Source organism: Drosophila pseudoobscura, chromosome 2 (genome assembly GCF_009870125.1).
Source record: "Drosophila pseudoobscura strain MV-25-SWS-2005 chromosome 2, UCI_Dpse_MV25, whole genome shotgun sequence".
Taxonomy (NCBI): Eukaryota; Metazoa; Arthropoda; class Insecta; order Diptera; family Drosophilidae; genus Drosophila; species Drosophila pseudoobscura.
The window spans coordinates 4,836,843-4,852,919 of NC_046679.1; the positions used below are offsets into that span (position 1 = coordinate 4,836,843).

Genomic DNA, 16,077 nt, shown 5'->3' on the forward strand with positions numbered 1-16,077 from the left:
TGGCATGCGTTCGGCAGCGAACACTTCCTGTGGCTGTGGGAAACGCTCGGGAACTTGTTCCTCCATGCGACATGTTCTCCACGATCCCAGTTTCTCCTCCTCATCCTCCTCCGACTTGTTCCCTGTCCATCCACCCACCCACACAGAGTCCGATTCCTGCACAGAGTCCATAGAAGTTTCGTTCCGTTTCGACCGCGTTTGTAAATATTTTGGAACCCATTCACATAAATCAATTAGCCAAGTGTAACAGTTTCGGTTCGGGATGCCTGGGATGGGTGTATGGGTGGAATATATGGGTTGGGTGGCAGAGATGGTGTGGAGTGGCCACCGTCTTTCGCTCCACTTTGGGCTGCAGTTGCATGCAACAGGCGAAGCGGTCATAAATTTCGAAGCCGATGCCCCTTTTGTGTAGCTGCAAATGGCAGCGAAACTTCAAGATCTACTCCTCCTTCCCCTTTGAGGATGTGGAAATTTGTGCAAATTGATGAGAATATAAGTGGAGATATTGGGAGTGGAGCAGGAGCCACGAGGCAGGAGGTAGACCCAAGATAATTTTCAGAGCCCAGACCCGAACTTAGAGGAGGAAAAGCGGTCAGGCCAACGATCTATTTGCTTTGTCAAGTGCCGCGTTGGGGGAAATTGATGAAAATTGCGCCTATTTACCGGTTCGCACACCCGCAAGATGAGAATCTCGTCCAGGCAGTTTATCAAGTCCGCAGCTCCAGCCCATCTCCAGGAAGAACCCAGAACCCAGAACCCAAAGCGGAGTCCGACTCAAGGTCGCACCCGCCGAGGCCGAGGCAGGTGGAAGATGGAAGATGGAGTAGAGCAGATGGAACCAGAAGGAGCAAGAGAAGCAGCGGCAGAACAGGTGTTGCCTCCATTGACAGTTGCCTTGATTGGTTTGTGTTGCATGTCGCACGCCTCGTGCTGCTGGTTCCCCAAGTACTGCTCCTCCTCCACATCCACATCCACATCCTATCGACGTGTAGATGCAGACCTGCCTGGCACACCCCTTCATTTGTAGAGACATAACCGAAGAAGACAACTGCATTTTGGGCTCCGGCGAAGACGAAGGCAGCCTCGAGTTGGCGACTTGGCAATCTGGTGTGCCAACGCCCAGAGCAAATATTGAGAGAATAGAAAATAGAAGATCTCAAATTTACCATCTCCATACCTTGCTGCGACGTCGTCGCTAATCGCAGACTCTGGGATTGTAAATTAAAAGTGGAAGCATCGGTGGCATGTGAATTGCATCACCGTTGCCCGCTTCGATGTGTCCGGCATTCAGCATTTAGCATTCAGCAGTCGGGAATTTCAGGAATTGACGATGGGAATATGAAACCATCAATTTGCGTAGCGATCTGTCCAGTGGTCCATGGAAGGTGGACACTCGGAAAACTCTCCCATGCACACGCTCCCGAAGAAGGAGAGGAGCTTTCCAATCCCTCTGAATATGGAGGCAACAATCGAATGGATGGCACCTATACCCATACGTGCCCATAATTCACATGGTGGATGCTCCTGATCCTCCTGCCGCTTCCAATCCTCCTCTAAGACCAAATCCAGCTCCGACAGAGGCAGAGCAGGAGCAAAAACGCCAGCAATTAGAAGCAGAAGCTGCCGATGGCTGTTGGATGGTGGCTGCCGGTCGGTGATTGAGTTGCAGCTCAGGTGGTTGCTCCACAGCTCCAGAGCTCCTCCGCTCCCCATCGCCCCATCAGTCCATCGCTCCTTTCGCGGCTGTAATTGATGGCGAGACGCGGGCCTTCAGGTGAAGAGTGAAACAGGGAGCGGCGGGTGGGGAGCTGCGACCAACGGCAACGGCTTCAAACAGGAAAATTCATATTACGAAAAAACTGCATCGCTTAAGTGTCATTATTGGGACCAGAATTTCAACAAGTCGCTGCCGTTGTCGTGTCTTCGGATGCAGATGGAGATGAGGATGGGGCTGGGGCTCCAGAGGAGAGACTGAAGATGGAGCTTGCAACTTTCACCGTGCTCAGAATTCCTGTGTGCACTCCGAGCCACCGATCAGCTCCACTCCAAGTCGGTGACGGAGTCAGAGTCACAGTCGGTGGAAGAACAAGACCCTGAGTCGGAGTCGGAATCAAAGCCAGAGCCAGACATCGGTCAATCTTCCATCCCCTTTTCCATCCCAGTTCCCCTCCCGACCGCATCCCCATCCACCGAGGTGCGCCAATATCCGCTGGCCACAATCAACACCTCCGCACCGCCCACCGCCCCTCGCAGCACAGCGAGGTGGAGCCATCACTCAACATCAACCTTCGCCGCTCTACTGCCACATCGTTCTGTGGCTTTTCTTATCTGTGGCAACCTCCCCCGCCACTGCCAATGCCCCCACCAACACCCTGCCCACCCCCTCCCCCTCCCCCTACCCTTCCCCTTCCCCTACCCATTCCACTTGTTGTTTTTACACCTTGCTTGTTTTTGTGTGCCGGGTCTCGTGTCGAATGGATCCAAACTTGGAGTCGAGTGTAGATCAAGTAAAACTCCGATGCCGATTCCGATTCCGACGGCGACTCTGCGTCCCCGTCCAAGTACGAGGCTACAACGTTGTCGCCGGCTAAGGGCGTTAACTGGGTTAAACGCTCGTTGACAGTTTTATGCCACAGACCAGACCAAGCCACGCCACACCATGCCACGCTGGGGCAAGACCACATCTAAGACCAAGACGAACACCAAGACGAAGGCGTTGACAGTCAGTCAGTGGCACAGACCAAACGAGACACTTATTAAGAGTGAAAATTCTGATAGAATGGGTTTTTCTTTCTGCATAGAAAGCTGCAATTAGAAAGACCCAAAGGGCCCGAGGAGAAGAAGAGAAGGGCGAAAGGGGAGAGAACAGAGGAGAGAACCATTGAAAAGTGAAACAAAACAGATCAAATGCGGTGAAATTAGAGGAATGGAAAGGAAAGGTCGTTACCATAACACACTCGAAGCAAGAATCGGATTCTGAATCAGAGTCATCAAGTTCGTCGCTTGAGTCTTTCGTTTCTTCTTCCGATTCGGGTCATCGAGTGACGGACTGCAGCGCCATCTGGCGCCTTTGACGGCCACTTTCATTATGCGTGCGATGCGTATCGCCAATTAGGGGTCGATGGGTGTCGGAGATTCCGCTCGAATCTGCACTCTCCACTCTTAACTCCTTTGGAGATCGTCTGCAAATGGAGAAACTTCTCCCTGGCAGAGGATGAGAGTGCAGATTGATGACGCACATTTGTATCTTTGCGAGCCATCGCAATCCTTTCCCCGAAATTCTCGCACTGCATTCCGAGTGAAAGTAAACGAATCTCTGGCATGTCGGAGTCCACCAGAAGGAGCGACGGGGAGTGTCGCTCCACTTCTAATGAGCAAACTTGAAATGGAATCGTCGAGTCGGAGTTGCAGCTCTAGAGTGGAAACTGATCAATTTGCAAACAATTGAAGAAAGAGACGAATAAACGGGCTGCAAAAGTGAATTTCTGTCGATTGATTGCCGGAAACATAAACAGCGATCGTTGTTCACCCTCGCGCCCAGCAACAGCTCCTGCTCCTCCTGATCGACCTAGACCATGTCTCCGTCTTCCACTTGGGAATGGGAATGGCACTGGGAATGGAACTGGAACTGGGACTGGCACTGGCCCACGCGGCAATCAGCAGAGCAGCAGGGCAGCAGCTGCTGCTGGGAGAATGTGCGAAAATCGAAAGGAAATCTGCATGTCACTCAATTGGGCGGAGCGTGGAGTGGAGCGACACCACCGGAGAGTGGTTTCCCTCTGTTTGCTCTGCAAACGAACCACCGACCCGCGACCCCCGAGGTTGTGGTCTTCGTCGCCATCACTTTCGTCACTGCTTGGCCCAGTTTTCTCGGCCTCGGATCTAGAATGCAAACAAATATTTGAATATCGAAGTGACAGAAACTAGAGCACAGAACACGGAACACGGCCCCAATCGAACGATTGAAGTGCTGGGCTTGGGGACTTCCTCCTAACGGTCTAGTGTTTGATGTATCTCTAAGCCATCCGGCGTGTGGCACTGGCCTTGATAAGAGGCCAACAAACTCCACACACACAGAAACACCTAGCACGGTAGAGAGAGAACTGTAAATTTAAACTCTGTCCGACAACTTTTGGTCAGAGATTATGCCGAATTAATTCCTGGGAATTCGGGAGCGGGTCGGACTTCATAATTTTGGCAGCGATCGCGAAAGCCGATAGCAATTAGAGCAAAACTCTGCCAACTCCAATTACTCAATCAGAAGCGGAGGAGAAGAGTTCTTGGTTCTGTTTTCTGTCTTCTGACTAAAATGGAATGGGATGGGATGGGATGGCATTTCATGGCCCAATCGATGCCTGGCCATCAGCAGAACTGTGGAGGTTGGGGACTTTTCATTCACACGCCAATTCAAGTCTAGAGCAATGCCAAGGCAAAGCCCGAATCCGAATTGGAATCCGAGCGGATGGCGATTGCAGACTTCCTATTCCTATTTCTATTCCCAAAGCTTTTCCGAAAGACATAATTTATATAATTTCCTTATCAGATTGATTGCCGCTGCTCATTGTTGGAATAAATTGTACGAGTATACTCGTAATTCCCTCAGAGGCGTTAATCGAACGCGGAGGGGAGTCAATTATGGCCACAAAGCGACAAAAGTCCCTCTCCATCCCATGCATCCCATGCGTCCATCCCATCGTAAATCGCCAGAGAATCGGAGTCGAATTCGAACCATCATCCACATCATCGCAACTGTCGTAATCGTAATCGAATGCAGTGGAAGTGCAGCTCCAACGGAACTGAACTGCGTGAAAATGGGGGAAAATGGGGGAAAATGAGGGGAAAATGGGGAAAAGTGCGACGAGTGCAGTTCGCTGTGCTTTCGATGATGGCGCGGCAGTATTTAATTGCATTATGTGACGGACAAATTCGAGTCAGACGAGGCTTTCTTTATGTTTGTGGCGCAACTGCTGAAAGATGAAGCGGTTGCATAAATGCTCGTATCAAAGTGGGATGCGACGCTTTGGTGCATGTGTGAGTAAGGGCTATACGAAGAGCACTCGTGGTACCCATCCCCACAATCAGTGACCCCATTCCCCATAGCTTGGAGCCCGTCGAAGCTCCCTCTCTGATTCGATTGTTATCGCGCACTTAATTAGGCGTGCGCTGAGGTAATGCTCATCGTGTACAAGTGGAGATACCAGTACCCAGTACACGCAGTTCTTCTGGTGCGAGTAGTTACAACTTTGGTCATTAGAAAGCTGCAGGGTTCTAGCCAGCTCTCATCTCTCTCCTCTCCAGCACCGCTTGTGGTTCGTGGCTCCCCTCTTTTGATGGACTCTCTTCTTGAATGATCAATGCACCTGCAGCTGCAAATGAACTCTACCTTTGCCTCTACCTTTACATCTAACTCTTCCACGAGCATAACCTGCTGGGAGACTTCAATTTGGCATTATTCAGTGCAATTCAATGCTGAAGCTGCGTGTCAGGCAATCGCATTAGAAAATCATTTGCCTCCACTGTTATAATTGCATTTTATTACTTCCGACAAGAACAAGAATCGCAGAGGGCCCAGACCCAGAGCCAGTCCCAAGTCCCAGGCCCTCTGTTGAGGCTGGGGCCTCTTCAAGAGCTGGCTGCGAGAAAAGCTTCTGCTGAAGAAAGTTGTCAGCAAAGAGAATGGCCGACACAAGAGAGCTGGCTAAGAGAGGATCGGCATTAGCCGTCTGTCTTTTACCGGTTTACTTGGCCAAAGAGAGCACAGCGGAGGCACAGACAGAGGCACGGCCGTGGCCGTGGCAGAGGCAACATTAGTTAGTCGATGCTGCCACTGCCACTGCCACTGCCGATGCCGCTTCTGCTTCTGCTTCGAACGACGCCAACGCCAACGCCGGCTTCGACATCGACATTGGCTCTCGCTTTGGACCTGGCTTTGGCTCTGACGGTGGCTTCCCAGCTTGAAAACGTTTTCCGCGGCCTTCGCAGCCAGCATTCAGTGTCAAGGTGCTCGAACTGGCAGTCGCAGTGGCAAACGCAAACTCAAACGCTGAAGTCATAGAAGCTAACGAACTGTGAGAGCCATTCGAATCGATTCTCCATTTCCCCGCAGCATCTGGAATTCTGGCTTCGCTGTCGCAGTCGAGTCGGACTTGGAGACGGAGTCGCATTCGAAGTCGAAGTCACATAAGAACGTTTACCCAAAACATATGCTAGGCAGTTAGGCGCTCCACTTTCGACAGTGCAGACGGCGAGCGCTCGAGCGGTTCGACGGTTCAAAAGTTTCGAGCAATTTCAGTTTCGGTTCAACGAACAAACAAACAAAAAGAGTTTAAATCAAACAAAGTACCACAGGAAAGGAATTAAATAACAATTAATCAACCAAATCGTGCGTGTCCTGCCAGCTCGAGTGAAATACTGAAACGTTTTGGTTAACATTAAAGTGCATTCGATATTTTGAATCAAAGGTAAACCAAAAAGTGTTTGAAAAACAGTTGAAAATATTTGCAAAGACGCGTTTTGCCGAAAAATTCTATTGAATTGACATTCAATGGCCGAGACCGAGGCCGAGGCCAAGCCTGACAAGGTGTCAATTGTCAGCCAAACAGGATGTCCATCAATTAAACGAAAATGGTCAATGGATCATTAGAGAAAGCTCTGGGTGAATGTCAGTTCTGTTCGACTGAGATGGTCGCCGGATCGTCGGATCGACAACAGCGAACATCCAACATTCAACAGCAAAACAGCAAACAGCCTGAAAAGATGTCACATTAGTTTCCAGTTTCCAAGATAAACCCCGAGAAGAAGAAGGCATTTTTGCCATGCCGGAAGCGTGCAAGACGGAGAGAACTCGTCAACTCCCAAATGTGCAGAATTCTGCAGGCAATTAACTTTTGCCTGGTCAAGTCTTTTGAGTGGTTCTTCTCAACTTCAGCTTCAGCTTCAACTTCTCCTTTTCCAACTCTGCGTTTTTTTTTTTTCTGCTGTTCTGTTCATTTACCCACTTGGGATCGGGATCCTGGTGGTGGCCAGTGTGATTTGGGTCAGGCAACGGCAACGGTTCGATGCGACAATTTAATGGCAATTAGCTGGGGCTCAGACCTCAAGACTTGAATGTCAAACCATGTAAAACTTTCGCTGCCTTTTCTTTAAAGACTTCCCCATTGACATTAGAATCGAAGAACCGAACCACTGCGGTTTGAGCCATGAAGTCACATTTCTGACTGACAAATCTCGGGTCTACGTGCCTCAACGTGCCTGATTTGCCTGTTACGCCATGGGCCCAGGGTAAACGATACCCTAAGCTGACTGCACAGAGCTGCTCATTAATATGCCGGCTATGTGTATGGCGGCACTGATCCATGTGGACTTTTCATGATCTGGATGAAATGCTTTCACAGTTAGAGCTGCTCTTCTTCGTTGATTTCGGTGGCATGTTCGGGCAAAGCGTGAGCCACAAGATCATGTTCTCCCCCAGTGTTTACTCTCTTTTTTCATGTATTTATACATGAGTTTGTTTATGGATTGGGTGAATAGATTAGGTTTTCGAACGGCTTTCAAATTGGTGCGGTTAACTTGCCGTTAGGTCTGGGTCTGGGTCTGCGTCTGGGGCCATGAAATGAAAAGTTTTCGGTTGAGTTTTTCCCTCATTCTTCCAGTTGAGATGTCTTTTGATTCACCGCATCAAATGGAAACAAGTTTGTGGGCCAGGCCACGGTCAGAGCACGCCAGATCTTTTGATATTTGAGAAATTTCACTGGCCATTAATTGAAGATTTGTCGCTAACTTTGAGAAATTTTTCGCCGCCAACAAAAAAGTATTTCTATAGAAATAACTCCGAGGTGACCCACATTGCGGCCGTGTGCTATTCCATGCAACCAGCGAGGCATCAACGAGCCAGCAGCCATCCAGTCGACTCCTTCTGCCTTCTGCCAATGGCCAGCGGGTGCAGTTTTCAAATTGCCAGCCATGAAATGAAGATAGCCTGGTCGGGTAGTCGTAGTCGCCAGGCTGGTTGTACGTATATCTTGGCTGGCTGGTTGCTTGGCTGGTAGTGGCCCGAGTGGTGTTGCTGCCTCCATCTGTGGCTTCCACACATGGCTTACAGTTACATTGAGGTGCGCTTCAATTGAGATAAGCTTGCGGTTGGCAGTTATGTCATTCGACTGGCATTTCCCTGGCACACTTTTCCGCGAGCCCACATCCAACATACGGCAACCAACAGCGGAAAGTGGAAGAGTTCTGCCTGTTCATTCTGAAACACAACGAACCGAACCGAACCGAACCGAGCCGTTGATCACCATTTTAATTAAGGAATAACACGTTTCTGTGCCGAATTGGTGTCATAAAAGTGTTTTATTGGCACCCTGACAGACGGACTACTCCGCTGAGTGGGATTAGCCCGAATATTGAACCAGATCCGGCGTTTGAAAGTCTCCTGTGTGAAGTCTCTTAGAGACAGACCAGTCATTTCTCTCTGGCAGTCGAATCATTCATTAAGCGGCGATTCCCATTCCCCCCTCCCCCCCACATCACATCTAAACACTCCATAAAGAGAAGCCAAACAAACTGTCAAATTTGGCTGTAAATATGCTAAAGAAGAGGGAAACGGGTTACTAAACACTTGCCCCCCCGCCTCCCCTTCGCCAAGACTCTGGCTGATAAATGAACCAACATCCCGATACTAGCATGCATATATAAATCTCCATTCAATTCGAATTGAAATGCCAGCCAAGGCAAGTCGAAGTTGTGGTCGATGTTGGAGTCCGAGAGTAGGAGCCGCAGCAGGAGCAGCATCGACTGCCAAATGGAAATTTATGTCCATGTCCATGTCCATGGCTGAGAGTGGCCACTGGCTGGGGCAGCTACTGCAGCAAGGATTAGGATTAGTTTATTGCCCCACTAAGGCAACTGACCCACAACATTAAATTGTGATTTGAGTGGGGCAAGCAACAAAAACAACTAAAACATCGCAACAACAAGGCCAAGACAGTTGCAGTTTCAGTTGCAGACTCAACTTGTGGCTGCTAGTCGAAGATCGAAGCTCGGAGCTGGGAGCTCGAAGAGCCGAGTAATTAGAATGTTTTTTCCATTCAAGGAATTTCTGTAGACTCTGAGGCACGCGACTCACTCCATTGCCTTGGCCATGTCATTGACCAGAGACCATGAAAATTGATTTGCAGCCAGACAATTGCATAATCGCTGATTATGAGGTATTGCAGCGGGCTGGAGCACTCACGAGAGCAGCAGCTGGCTGAAAGTCGGGAATCGGGAGTCCGCGATCTGTAGTGGAATTCGATTAGTGCGGAAATCAATCCGAGCATGGGGAGAGCTCCATGCTCTACTCAGATCAGAACAGAACTCAGAACAGAACTGTGAGCAGAGCCAGTGCGAGTGGAGCTCTGTGATTTAACGCATATTACTCGTAATGCATTTTCTATGCCGCCGAAGAGAAAGAACCGCAAAAGCCACTAACGATCCAACTACCAGCATTTCAACAGTGCTGCATTCTGTTCTGTTCGTATCGATCGCATTGTGATCAGGGGGCCCCCAATCAGAATTCTTCTTGACCATTTCGGCTTACAGCTTTGGGTTTAACTTTTGCCTCATCTTGGCATGAAGCCACCTCATCTTCAGCTGCTGGTTATACTCGCAGTATCTTTCGGCTTCCTGTGCGTGCGTTCGGCTAAGTGGCATTATTTTAATTCCTGGGCCTGTGCGTGCCACAGCCAACAGGCAGCCGCCAGTTGCCAGTGGCGGTGGCAGTGGCAGGGTCCAAAGCGAGAGACCCGCAGAAGCCGATGTCTGCCTGGGCATCGGGGGATCATCAACCAAATTGATTTTGCATCTATTTCATTGCAATTAATCAACGGCATTTCGTGATGGTGGGCGTTGCAGGCGAGCACTTACAGTAGCAATAGCACCATAAGCTCAAGTTGCAGTTGCAATTGCCGCAAGATACGAGTGGTGGCTGGTGGGGCTGCTGCTGGGCCAACATTAAACCCATTATTAAAGCTTAACTGTAACTGCTGGCGCAATTAATCATGAGATAAGCATGAGAGTGGGAAGCCAGGCTAGGAGGCAGCCGGGGCACAGACTGAAATGCTAATTAAAAACCAAGCTACCAAAACACCTTTTTTGTTTCCTCCGACTTGCAGAAACTTCAACAGCAGCAACAGCAACGCGAAGAGGAGAAGCAGAGAAGCAGAGAACTTGCTGCAGTGGCAAGAACAGCAATGCAACTACAGCTACGGTCAATGACAAAGAAACGAGTCAGCATGATGATGAAGACAACGACCAAGACGACATGTTGCCTGGTGTTGGTTGCCTTAATGCTGCTGGTGGACAGCTCGGTGGCAGCACGCAAGCTGCTGCCCAAGCGGCCGGTGAAACCGTTGAAGACATTTCCGCGCAACAATGCCACACCAATACCAGCAGCAGGGGCACTGGCAGCCGCGGCAGCAGTGGGAGCCGCAGCCGCAGCCCCAGCTGCAGCGGGAGCTGGAACATTGAACGGAAGCGAGCTACCAAAACCGTTGACGCTGCAATCCGACGAACCAGCGGAAGCGATTGTCGCATCGCCACCTGGAGCCGCATCGGCATCGGCAGCGGCATCAGCATCAGAATCGGCATCGGCATTGGCATCAGTAGCGGCATCACCTGCCAATGTGGAGACCAAAGCCGATGATCTGGCCAACCAGACCCCAACCGCAACACCTTCAGGCTCTGGCCTGATCGATGAGGACTGCGAGCCGGATATGATTGGCTTCGAGCTTATAACAGGGTAAGTGTCACCAGGCCAGGGCCATAAATCTTAATTCCGGGCAATTAGTTGCCCAAGGGGGAACAGACAGAGACAGAGACAGAGACGGAGACCAAGGTAAAAAAAAAGTAGGATCCAGCCAACGAGGGGGCATAAATTAGGCGAGACTTATAGGATGGGATGGCAGTGTCGTTCCCTGTAAACACATCGTAAAAAAAACGGACGAGGGTTGTCAGAGTAATCGAAAAGTTCATGGTTACCACTTGGCAGCAAAAATAAAAAAGATTTAGTTCAATTTCCTTTAAAACGTTCTCCAACTAAGAAGCTAACAATAAATTAGTTCAGCGATTCAATTGTTTACCGATGTGGCAACCCATTTTGGGTCAATGAACCCCACAGAAAAAAACAATTATCCGACAAAGCAGTAGTTTGTTTAATTTATTTAAACTTTTTCCAATCTTAAAGTAAGAGAAATATTTTGTGGCAACACTGCTTAAAGAATGTGGCACAATTCGAAAATTGGGTTCCATTTGGTTCGCCTCGTGATCTAAATACATAATTCAACCATCGGGCAATTGGATTCTTCGAAAGAGATCCCCCCTCCAAACCCAAGAGGAAGATTCAATTTATAATATTATTTAAAAAACACTTCAACCCACCCACTTGAGAGAGAGATAGAGACCCAAAGAGAAAACCTGTTGCTCCCGAACGGGTATCCATGAATTTATGTGCGTTACTTTCCTCCTAATCCCCGATACCATCCCATTCCATTCCATTCCATTCCACTCCGATCCATTCGATCTCGAATGGGCTATAGGTACGTGCTATCGGCGCCATCGAGGCAATTGGAAACGCTGCCCGGCACCCTCATGCTGACCGACTGCCTGGAGGCCTGCCAGGCCAATGAATCTTGCAGCTCGGTTAATTATGAGACGGGCCTGTGTGTCATGTTCCGCAGCACCGCCGATCAGTTGCCAGGTGAGTACCAAAGCAAGCCAAGCCGAGCGAGCACACCGAGCAGTGGGTTATAATCTGCACCACGATCTATTGCCCAAAGCTTGTATGTTAAATGTTCTATAATAAATGTGAACTCCACCATCTTCCACACCCACATCCCATCTGGCATCCCATTCCATCCGCAGGTTCACTTTCGCGCTCCCAGTATCCCGTTTTCACCGTATACGCACAGAAATCCTGCTTCGGAGTGCGACCCTGCTCGAAGGCCTGGTGCATTGATCGCGTCCAGGGCTACCGGCTGCCGGAGCGAGCCAAGGCCAGCCAGAGCGTGGCCACGAGGCGCGACTGCATCGAGCTGTGCCTGGGCGAGACGGAGTTCACCTGTCGGTAAGTGCTGGGAATCCCGTTACAACGAGCAGTGTACCCACCCAACTCATTCATCTGCCACCCTCTTGTGCCACTCTCTTGTATCCCTCTCCAACTCTATCCAACTCGGCATCTGCCTCTTGCCGCTTGCCGCTTGCCTCTTACCTCTTGGTTGTGACTCTTGTGAAGATCGGCCAACTATTATGCGCACTCTGGCCTGTGCGAGCTCTCGGACATGGATCGCATTACGCTGTCGGACGAGGCGAACATCGCGGCCTACGATGGCGCCGACTATCTGGAGAACAACTGCGCGGAGGAGCCCAGCAAGCTGTGTGAGTTCAAGCGGATCTCGGGTCGCATTCTGAAGACCGTCGACTCGGTGCATCAGAATGTGCAGAGCATCGACGACTGTCGCGACCTCTGCCTCACCGCCCCGTTCCGCTGCCACTCCTACGACTACAACGAGACCGGGGAGCATGTCTGCCGCCTCTCGCACCACAGTCGCGCCACCCTGACGGATCTCTCGGAGCCCTATCTGAGCATTGAAGAGGCGGCCACTTACGAGCAGTCTGCCTGCTATAATGTATCCATCGATTGCCGCTCTGGCGAAATGATCACCAAGATTCGCACCTCGAAGCTGTTCGACGGCAAGGTCTATGCCAAGGGAGCCCCCAAATCCTGTGCCGTCAACGTGAACAACTCTCTGGAGTTCGATCTGAAGATGCGTTACAACGACCTAGAGTGCAATGTCCGCCAGAGTGCCTACGGCCGGTATATGAACGACATTGTCATCCAGCATCATGACATGATTGTCACCTCCTCCGATCTGGGACTGGCCGTCTCCTGCCAGTATGATCTGACCAATAAGACGGTGGTGAACAATGTGGATCTGGGCGTAACCGGCGAGATCGAGTCGACGCTGAGCGAGGAAATCATTGTCGATTCCCCGAATGTCATCATGAAGATCACGGCACGTGATGGCAGCGACATGAAACGCATCGCCGAGGTGGGAGACCCGCTGGCCCTCCGATTCGAGATCGTCGACGCGAACAGTCCGTACGAGATATTTGTGCGGGAACTGGTGGCCATGGACGGGACGGACAGTGCCGAAATCACGCTGATCGATGCCAACGGCTGTCCCACGGACCAGTACATAATGAGTGCCATGCAGAAGATGGCCAGCAATCGCAAGGTGCTGCTCTCACAGTTCGACGCCTTCAAGTTCCCCTCCTCGGAGCTGGTGCAGTTCCGCGCCCTGGTCACGCCCTGCATACCGCGCTGCGAACCGGTTATCTGCGACAACGATGAGAACGGAGAACTCAAGAGTCTGCTATCCTACGGTCGGCGCAAGCGTTCAGTGCTGAATGGCACCGATGGCGGTAAGTAAACGGTTCTCTGTGCCAGGGATGGCTGCAACAGCAACAGCAACAGCAACATGCAACGCCAGCCACCGAGTGACCTTTCATCAGCTTCCATGGGAGATGGGGATGGGGCTCTTCAAAAGGGAAGTGGATAATCGCACACCAGAGATATGCAGCACCACTCTAAGAGCGGGCATGGCACCCGCTGTTGCTGTGGCAGTTGCAGTTGCAGTTGCGGTTGTACTCCATCCCTGGTCAGGTTGCACACAGCTCAGCTCCCAGAAAACATATTTCATTTCTTGTTTCTGCCTCTCTTGTGGCTCTTTTCCATTCCATTTCCCCCGTTTCTCCTCTCTGCTACCTTTTTACAGTCGAGCTGGAGTTGGCCATTAAGTCGGAACGCCAAAAACGTGATGTGAGTCATCAGCCGGCCGCAACCGATGAGAACATTTTGCTGGTGCAATCGATACAAATCACCGATAAGTTCGCCTTCAATGGCGCCGATTCAGGCGGCAGCGGCAACAGCAACGGCATCGGCGCAGGGCCCATCGATGGCCTGGCCAAATTGCAACTGGAACTGGGCACCAAATCGGACACTTGCATAAATGGTTATGGTAAGTTCCAGTTCACTCTCTGGGCTGTGATCTCTGGGCAGGGCAAAGCGTAGCACGGTGGCGATCTGGAGCTGGTTTCTGGGGTCTGTGGTCTGGGGCAATATCTGGGTATCGCCGAGCGTGGCGAATTGATTTGCGCTAATCGCGTGCCGTCGCGCCATCTAGCCCGAGAGCCCGAGAGCCCATAGCTTCAGACAGCGGCTCCAATGTGCCGACTGAGTGCCCAGCTAATTAAATAAGCTCGTAAATTTTCTTCAACTCTTTTTACAACTCTATTACCAACACAAACACCCGTCTGTATACTCGTACAGGTTTCATAATTGCCGGGGCACTGTTCCTGCTCCTCCAGCTGACGGTCATCGCTGTCTGGGACAATATGCAGAAGCGCGCGTTACACAAGCGGTAAATGGAGAGCCAGGAGTGAGTGTGCAATCGAATCGAATCCCAGAAAGAACGTCCGACATCAGCAAATAGAAGGCAGAGACAAGAGACAAGAGGCAAGACTGCAGCATTTGCCTTTCCACAGCAACAAACGTGAAGATGAAGATGAAATGAAGGAAGAACTAGCATGAAATTCTACTTAGCTCAAAACTTAGCACCGCTCATAATCTAGTTAGTAGATGTACGAAGAGAACGAGAACGAACGAAGAGCCAGGCGAGGCCCTTCCCCCAGCATCCGAAATGTGGCAGCAACACAGAGCTGCTGGACTCCTCTGTGAAGATGAAAGATGAAACCTAGACAAATGGCAACGGGATCGAGGGAAGGGCCTGGGACCGAGCTCCAGCTGTAGCTTAATATTTATACCTTACTTATATGCCCATATACCATTTAGGCGTCCCCGTCCCCGTAGCCCCCTCTATAAGACTTACCGCTAAGACTACTCTGAATATGTCGACATACTATCAGCTTAAGACTCGTAAAAGCTCCTTAGTCCGTAGTGCGAACGAACCATTCAAACCTCTCAAGCGAGCACCGTACTGACGACTCCCCCTACTGGCCAATTGCTCGTTTAAGAGGTTTGACTGTCTGCTAATACTTAAATACTTAACTTAACTTAATGCTCATATATATGCTAGGTCTAAACGAACACACACACACAGACAGATACACAACCCAACATAATACATAAAACACAAAACACACACAAGAATAAGAAAGAGAAAAAAAAATGTAACAAGAGACAAAACTTCAGATGCTATAAAAGGTAAATAAACGTATTAGAAAGATACTCGTACTCCTCGTTTGCATTTCGCTTTTCTTTTGTTTTCCTTTGGGTTTTTTCCTACGGAAAACAAAATTTGCCCGTCAATGTCAATGTCAATGCCAATTGATTGACCGTCTGTCTGTCTGTCGGTAGGTCCGACTTGCAGCCTACTAGGCTGCCATCTTTGCCTTGGTTTTGCTGGCCTAACAAGGCCAACCTCAAGCCGTGGCCATGATTGTTGGTTTTGGCCTAATCAACGTTGATACAAATCAATCAAGAGCAGCGTTTAGCCTTCCTCTGCTCGCCCGCAATCGAATGGGAATGCCATGCCACACTTACCAGGTGGAAAATTGCCCAAGTGAAACCGAACTGATCCAAGCCAAAAGTAAAGCAAACTAAACTGAACTTAACTGAACTCCGCTTAAACCAAAGTGTAGCTGCAGTAAAAGTGACAAACTAATTGGGCGAGGAAAAGAAGGCTACGAATTGCAGGTAAACAACTTCATTAACTTGATTTCACCTACATTTTGGAGGTGGCATGGAAGGTTTGTGGCACGGATTCTGGGCGAGGGAATTGCTTGGAAAGTTGTATTTAGAAAATTCTCTCGGAATGTATGAGGGTATTCTTTATCTTTAAAAGAATTGTGTATTTAAGATGGTCGAATAGTACTTTTAGCAAGTGATAAATATTTCTTGAAAGATTTCAAGAATTCCCGCAATTGCCTTGTGGAATCTCCTACTCCAGCCACTGAAAATGGGACCTCTTTATCAAAGCTATCTGTCTGGCAAGTGATTCGAATAATTTTTGAAGAAATTCC

General features: G+C 49.9%; 1 protein-coding gene across 1 annotated transcript; it reads left to right on the forward strand.

Moving 5' to 3' along the window:
- The first annotated feature begins 6,002 nt into the window (after positions 1 to 6,002).
- On the forward strand, positions 6,003 to 15,287 carry mey (morpheyus). Its single transcript, XM_002137045.4, has 7 exons — positions 6,003 to 6,461; positions 10,152 to 10,777; positions 11,574 to 11,734; positions 11,899 to 12,100; positions 12,269 to 13,458; positions 13,812 to 14,054; positions 14,366 to 15,287. Exons 2-7 carry the CDS (start codon positions 10,230 to 10,232, stop codon positions 14,458 to 14,460), a joined length of 2,439 nt encoding a protein of 812 aa, XP_002137081.2. The 5' UTR covers positions 6,003 to 6,461; positions 10,152 to 10,229; the 3' UTR covers positions 14,461 to 15,287.
- Positions 15,288 to 16,077: the final 790 nt, after the last annotated feature.